We start from the raw sequence: 7,799 nt of genomic DNA on the forward strand, positions 1-7,799 counted from the left end.
CAGGAACCAGGATCCTGAGCGCACAAGTCACCCTTGATTTCATTCCACACACTCACAATGCCTCGTTAGGGACTGTGCATTAAAGATCGTGCGGTTTCTTCCTTTTAACCCTTGCGCGCATCATAACAAGCCAAGTTACAAATGATTCTCTCCACCGCAGGTCACGTTTCCAATCAGTCAACTGCCTTTTTCTTCGTTTTTTCACGACTACGGATAGGATGACCTAAAGTCCCCGTGTCCCTTCATCATCCGCCCCCGGCAGGAAACATGGCACGGGCTCCCCCCCCCCCCCCGCTTCCAAAACATAATTTCACACTATCAAAAGAAACTTATCATATTGTGTGTGCAAATATTTTTAGGGCAGGGCCAGGACGGCGGCTGAATCAGGGCGGCGTTGGGTGGGCTTGTGTGTGTGTGTTTTCATCCTTTTTTTGTTGTTTATTCCTCCACCCCACCCCATATGAAAAAATGAAATAAGTTAATATCCTCAAATGCAAAACTAAACATTGACATTTTAGAGCACTAAAGCAACAGCGCGGAATCCCAAGGCTAGTATGCATCTTCCGACATAGAGCGCCAGAGAGGGTGGTTTGGTTTGGTTTTTTGTCCACAGGCAAAATCTCCAAGAATCTCAGCTTTCACAAAGCATCATATATTGTAGCCACGCCCGATTTAAATTTTAAAAATGCGGGGTGGGTGGGAGAAAGAACCCAAAACAATAAAAAAGCTAGTTTTTGTGCACAGGACAATATTATTATTATTATTTATTTTTTTTAAAAAAAATGTATAGCGACCAAAGGTTGCACTTGAAAATAAGCGCAGGGAGATTTCACATTGATAATTCCGTGGCGTTAAGAAATTGAGATTTAAAGCTGCGAAGCCCAATTGGCATCTAGTCAATTGGCTCATTAAAGGTCGCTGCCTGTACACGGGCATGGTTACTTCGCTAAAAACAAAGAAAACAACGCCTTGGCCTGACTGCTTCCAAAGCAAACTACCTTGCTTTATTTCTCCCCCCCCCTTTTTTTTTTTATTCTCTCTCTCAGTTATAATTAACGTGAGATGAGCGCTAAGCGGGTGGGGGAATAGATCTCTCCATAAATGCGTGTGTGAAACCCGAATGCTCCCGTTCCGGTCTGCCCCACACCTTCCGGAAACAGGGAAGCGAATGCACACAGATTAAAATTAAAATTAAACTGAGCGCCTGAGCATCTTCTCCCTAGTATGTGTGCGAGGTCTTCGACTTTGAAACAAACAGCATGAAAACAACGTCACTTCTGCAAACCAGATCTGCCCGTAAGTTTATTATTATTATTTTTTTATAGAAAAATGCTTAGGACTCTCATAGTGGTAGATTTCAAAGTCAATAAATAATAATAATTTAAACAAACAAAAAAAATCCCCCCTTTCCCCTTCGACAGAAGAAAAAAAAATATACACCGAGGACTAACAACGAACATTGTGGGAGGTGGCGGGGGAATGGAAAGAAAAGAAGGAAGGAAAGAGAAAGAAAGAAAAGAAAGAAAGAAAGAAAGAAAGAAAGACGACTTGTGTCCCATTTTTCGGAGACCAGAGGACTGGAAATGAAGGGAATGACCTACATTTCATTAGAACAGACACGAGAGACAGACAAGGAAGAGGACATAGATTCCTCCCCGCCCCTCTTCCTGCTACAAACAGATTATTCTTCTCATATTTTTTTCCTGATTGTCCAACTAAGCCGAGGGTTTTTCCGGCGCTGCTGGCAGGCTGTTGTCCGGCTGCTCTCGGGCCGATCCGTGGCTGCCGCGTCAGCTGTCTGCACTGGGAACCAGCCCCGCGTCGCATCTGTGCCGGCCTCGCCCGGCAGCTCAGCAGCGGCTGCGCCCAGGAGGACTTTCCCAAAGACTGTCCGCGCGTGGCGTGTCCTTTTTTCCTTTTTAATTTTTTTTTTTTGGCTGGCGCCTCTTCCCACGTTGCCTTTTCTCAGGCTCCTTGGGTCGTACGTGCGCGCTTTCCCCAAACTAACCACAGTGTTCGAGCGCGTGTTTGTGTGGGGTGTTTAGTAATTTTTTTTTCCTTTTTAAGTATTCTGGTTGATGCCGACGGGGAGATCGGCTTGTTGGTTCAACTTTTTTCTTTCTTTCTTATTATTATTTAAAAAATAAAAAAATAAAAAAACCAAAAACGAACGAAATACCAAACCCGAAAGAAAATACCCCTCCAAAAACCCCAATCACATCAGCTGAGGCTGCTGCATAGTTTCCTGGTGGGCCGAAGGGTACCAAGACGTGTAGCTGGGAATGTAAGTGGCCGGGGTCCCAGTGGAGGTCTTACCCGACGTCGAGGTGGTGTTCCAAACTGGGGGCACTGGGGGGGAACTGGCAGACAGGGACCTGCCGTTGGCCAGTGCGCTGCTTTCCAAAGCGGCCCCTCCTTGCTTCATCAGTTTCTTGAATTTGGAGCGCTTGTTTTGGAACCAGATCTTGACCTGTCCCCAGAGGGGTGGGGAGAGAGAAAAAAACGAAAGTTGAAGGCGCCAGCAGAGAAGACAAGCTAGACAGAATCCGGGAGGCAACAGGAAAAAGGGCACCCAGTGGCCAAGAGGGTCTCTGCCCGGAGAAATACGGTACCAGGCCCAAGGCCCAAGGCAACGCTTGGCTGTGATTCCCCCACCCCTAGGGAGGGACGCTTGATTGATACCAACGCGCGTCTTTCGCTCGGGGGACCAAATTTCCGGAAATGGAGGCGCACTACTAACTTCTCCCCTTTCTTTAGCGGAGCTAAAAACCACACTCCCCGCACTAGGTCATCTGTAAACAAAGCAAAACAAAACAAAAATAGCTCCCCCAAAACAAATGCGTAAATGCATCAACAGCGAAGTGTGTGGGTCATTCGAAGAGCCACAAGGACAGTTAAAAAAAAAATTATATGCATGGATTGAGAGCAGGTAGGCCTGTTAGTTTCCATCTGAGGCAGCATCCGAATTTTTTGGGTTTTTTTTAAAGGCCTAGGAATCCTAAAGACAATCCCAACTACTGTTACTGAAATCACGCCGCCATCCTAAATTAAAGTTCCTGCGCCACAAGGAAGATGGGACGGCCTTGCTCCAAGAGAAGCAAGTTTCAGGAGGGTGATACATGACAGAGGCGAAAGGCCTCGGATCTCCCAGGTTCCAAAGCCCACGAGGGACCCAAGTCTAGACAAATGAAATATTTTATTTGGAGCAACTTAAACAAAAAGAATAAGAAAAATCGCATTTTGCAACGGGGATCAGTCTATTTGGGTGTCAAATACACACACACCCTGTACATCTTTCTCAGATAGACAAAGGTGAAGATTTGATGGTGGTTGAGAAGATAAGGGCGCGCGCCTTTGTATGTGATTCGAGGGAGAGAGGAGCCTTCTTTTAACCCAAACCAAATAGGATCCTCCAAGACTTGAAAGATGGACAATTGAACCGCTGGAGGAGATGGTGAGATCCTTCAGAAATGGAGATCTAAACACCTACATCTTCGAGACATCACCTGGGCACCTTTGTTTGCTTGTTTGTTTGTTGGAGGGAGGGAGGGGAATTAGTTCCACTGGGTTCAGGAAGACCAAGTAAGCCAGGCATAGGATAAGGGCAGCTATTATTACTGGGGACACCATTCTCCCCAGAATTGCCCTTAAAAATGGGCCTGCCACTCTCCAGTGCCCCTCCTTGGAATTTTAACGCGGGGGTTGGAGAGATAGATAGATAGATAGATAGATAGATAGATAGATAGATAGATAGATAGACAGATATCGACCGACTTTTTTATGGCAAGCTCTTGAAGAAACATCAATGACATTGGGGGTTTCCTAAATCTTAAGCGCGCTTGGGAAAGTAGGAGAGCGAACATGGTCGTGGTGGCGGGGCAGCAGTGGAGCAGAAGAAGGTCTTTTTCGACTGATGCTTCGGAGGGCTCTCTGCCCCACCAGCAGCAGCAGCAGCAGCCCCACCACCTACCCCGCCCAGCTTCCGCCGGGACCTTGCCTCTTGGGCCTGGGGAGATATGGCGAGCCGAGAGGGCCGCGGGCAGGCGAGGCCGCCAGGAAGTTGCTCGGGGCGCAGGGATGGGGTTGAGAGGGCGAAGGATGCTCTGGGGGTGCAGGTGCTGCTGGCGCTGCCTACCTGGGTCTGGGTGAGTCCCAAGGAGGCGGCCAGCTCGGCTCTCTCGGGCAAAGCCAGGTACTGAGTCTGCTGGAACCGCCGGTTCAAAGCCTGCAGCTGCAAACTGGAGTAAATAGTCCGGGGCTTTCGGATTTTCTTCCCTTTGCCGTTGAAGCGCACTTCTCCGCCTTCCACCACGGTGCTTTTCTCCGTCTCGGCCCCTGCAAGAAGCAAGAAAGCGGGCCAGTGAGGGACTGGATGACTGGATGGATGGATGAGCAATGACCAGCGGCGCTGATGGTGCTGATGAGAAGGCAATCCTAACAAGGGCCCCCAATTTTCCTCCCAACAAATCCGTTGGCCTTGGAGGTGCCCCGGGAGCAGCCGTGTCAAGCAACCCTCCTTCACCTCCTCCTCCTTTTCCTCGCCACTCTCAAGGAGCCCCGGAGCCCGGTGGCTGCCTCTTCCTCTTCCTCTTCCTCCTCCTCCTCCTCCTCCTCTTCTTCTTCTGCTGCTCGGCAACTCCAGAGAGGCTGCTGAGTCCCGGAGGCTCGGTCGCCGGAGAAGAAAGAAAGTTTGCTATTTTTACAGGCGGCGGCACTTTAGGTTTAATTACCCTTAATTGCATACATTGTTTATAGCGCTACGCAATAAATAATTGCCGAGCCTAATAGGCGCACATCTGGGGGGGGGGGTGGAGAGAGGGAGAGAGAGATTGAGGAGAGAAGAGAAGGAATTTCTTTCTGGGTTTTGCCAGCCGGGCACGGGGTGGCTTTGTGTACAAACTCCAGAGATCTTGGAGGTTTGGCTGGAGGAATTTGCTTGCTCTCTTGAGCACTGGGAAGGAAGAGGAGGAGGAGGCGGGTGTAGCTTGATACCAGCATTCTTATTCTTATTATTATTATTATTATTATTATTATTATGTTTTGCTTCCTTCGGGATTCCTTCCCCCCTTTCAGATCTTGTTCTTTTCTGGGAGGGGGTGCCGTTTGGTGCTTCCCAGAGCCCCCCTTCCCCTCCCCCTCCCCCCGTTTCCTCCCCCTTTCTCCCCACAGAACCCAGCCAGCTCCCCTCCCCTCCCCTCCCCTCTGCAGGCACGTACCTGTCTCCTCTAACCGGGTCTGAGCCAAGCTGGTGCTGTTGGGGTAGGACTGCACTGAGCTCATGTAAGGATTGGCCGCGTGGCTGCTGACCGAGTTGACATAGGGGTAGCCCAGCGGTCTGGAGAAGGACGAAGCTGCGCTGTAGGAGCTGTCCGGCTGCGAGTGGCCGGCCGAGTGTAAACAGTGCATGGAATAGTGTCCGTGAGACATGGGCGACGGCGGCATTTGCTGCCCGGGCGGCCCAAACTCCATAAAGACCGCCTTGCCGGAGACAGGGCTATTGAGGCTCTCTGGCATGGTAGTCATGGTCATTGCGCGCCGCTGCCTTGGGTGCCTCTCTCTCTCTCTCTCCCTGGCGATCTCTGTCTCTCTCTCTCTCTCTCTCTTCCTCCAGCCTGCCTTTTTGGGGGAATTCTCTCTCTCTCTCTCTCTCCCTTTCTCCCTCTCTCTCTTTCCTCTTTCTCTCTCTCTCTCTCAGGACCCAATTTAAGAGGCCCGGGGCTTTTCACTTTCCATTCATAAGAAAATGGAGTTTGTCTCTTTGAAAAAGTCTAAGGCATGATGCTTGGAGAGCTACACAAACTCGCCTAAAAGCTTTGACTCAGCCAAAAGCGATGAATATGCATGAGCCCGCCGAGCTGATTGGCCCGCCGCCTGGCAGGATCGCGCGCGATTGGCCGGAGACGCTTTTCGGGGGCTCGCCTGCTGGACCCGAGCGAGCGAGAGAGAGAGAGAGACGCGAAGGAAGGAGAGAAGCAGCAGAAGGGAGGAAGGAGAGAAGGCAGAGACGACGGCGCCGAGCTGGACGGGGCCAGCGCGAGGGGGGCCGCCCAGAGACCCCTCCCTGGCCCCCAGGGGAGGAGGGAGGGGCGCAAAAACCCCTCCGATGGAGAGGGAAAGATACCAGGCTCCAGGACCCCTCGGACGTCTCCAAACGATTTTGCTATCTACTACCTCTAGCAGCGCCACCAACCTGATGTCAGAACATCAGATGGACTGAGAGAGAGGAAGGGGGCTCTCTCGCTCTCTCTCTCTCTCAGACCCCCTCCTGCCCTTGCAGATCTCCCCCTTGGAGGGGGTCTCTCACAGCGAGATGGGAACAGATCGTCCAGCTTCTTCAAATATTATACAGTGGTACCTCGGTTTACAGACACCTCAGGTTACAGACTCCGCTAACCCAGAAATAGTACCTCGGGTTAAGAACTTTGCTTCAGGATGAGAATAGAAATCGCGCGCTGGCGGCAGCAGGAGGCCCCATTAGCTAAAGTGGTACCTCAGGTTAAGAACAGTTTCAGGTTAAGAACGGACCTCCGGAACGAATTCAGTTCTTAAGCCGATGTACCACTGTATTAGGACCAGTAACTGCGTGTCCAGAAATAGTTAGCACCGCCTGAAGCCCACCATGCTCCCTGCTTACAAAGAAAACAGCAGCTGCCACCGGCCTGCCTCTGCAAAGTTGTTGTGGTATATAGTCAGGTGTGTGCATTTGGGGCTGGGATGTTCCGCGGAGGGTGCATCTGATCAATTTCGCACGTGTTAGGGGATCCATTGTGTAGCAGCTCTCCCTCGTCCCCCCAAAAGGGGCAGCTGATGTCGTTGCCCTACCCAATACAAAGGCTTTGTCGCTTATCTTAAGGAAGGGGTGGGGGAGATCATCACGGTCCCATTCTCTGGCAACGCCCCCCCCCGTTTTTTCCCGCAGGATGGGGATGCAGGAGACCTCAGAAGAAGCTGCTTTTCACAGGTTTACCTGGGAATCTTCGGGGATAGGGCTGTCATTTATGCTTTTGGTTTGGTCAGCTGAAAAGGTGTGCCGACTTTAGCGCGAGCACAGGACTCTTCGTCAGACAGTATGGAAAGCAAACGCAGTGTTGGCTGCTGAGCCTAGACTGGTGAGAAAATGCCTTTTGCTGTCTTGAGACCCCTGTTAAAAACAAACAAGGAATAATAACCTAACGGGAACTCCTTACCCCTCAGTTCCCTTCTTCTTCTTAATATTATTATTATTATTCTACCACCTACAATCAGGATTTCAGTGTTTGGGGTGAAGGAAGGGTTCTCATTTTTTCATCCTTAGCGAGCAGCAGGTCCACCACGAGAAGTACTTTTCGGGTTACATTTCTGAAGTCAAACTTTGACGAAGAGTTCTGTGTCACTGGGAAGCTGGCTCTTTCTCTAACAGCAGGCCTGCTCTGCTTGGAATGGGGAAATAAATCAGCCGCTTCCTTTCCAGGGCAGCTAGCCAAAGGACAGCTGTTTTGTGCTTCCTGGGGCGCAGGGAGGGGGGGGGGGAGCTCAACCAGAGTAATACTCCTCCCGGATCTACACACCAAGCCACCCAGAGACGGAAGCGACCTGCGTGTTGTCCTGATCCCGTTCCCTTAAAAAGCCGAAGCCCGATCCCCGCCTCTTCCCACTTTGCCAAATTCTCTCTGACCAACCAGAACCAAAGTGTTGGCTGTCGGGGGTGCGGGGGGGGGCGATAGTGTGTGGGGCGCTTCAGAGCCTCTGCCAGGCAAAGGCCTTCTGGGCTGAATCCCAACTGACTTTTCGTCGTCTAAATAATTAGAAAGCGCCTGCTA

At 50.8% G+C, this 7,799-nt stretch overlaps 1 protein-coding gene across 1 annotated transcript; it reads right to left on the bottom strand.

Annotated features, from left to right (window-relative positions):
* Positions 1–1,275: 1,275 nt before the first annotated feature.
* Positions 1,276–6,223, bottom strand: DLX1 (distal-less homeobox 1). Its single transcript, XM_079982859.1, has 3 exons — positions 5,217–6,223; positions 4,136–4,335; positions 1,276–2,470 (listed from the first exon to the last, which is right to left on the bottom strand). Exons 1-3 carry the CDS (start codon positions 5,527–5,529, stop codon positions 2,216–2,218), a joined length of 768 nt encoding a protein of 255 aa, XP_079838985.1. The 5' UTR covers positions 5,530–6,223; the 3' UTR covers positions 1,276–2,215.
* Positions 6,224–7,799: the final 1,576 nt, after the last annotated feature.

The sequence above is a fragment of the Podarcis cretensis genome, assembly GCF_951804945.1.
Source record: "Podarcis cretensis genome assembly, chromosome: 1".
NCBI lineage: Eukaryota > Metazoa > Chordata > Lepidosauria > Squamata > Lacertidae > Podarcis > Podarcis cretensis.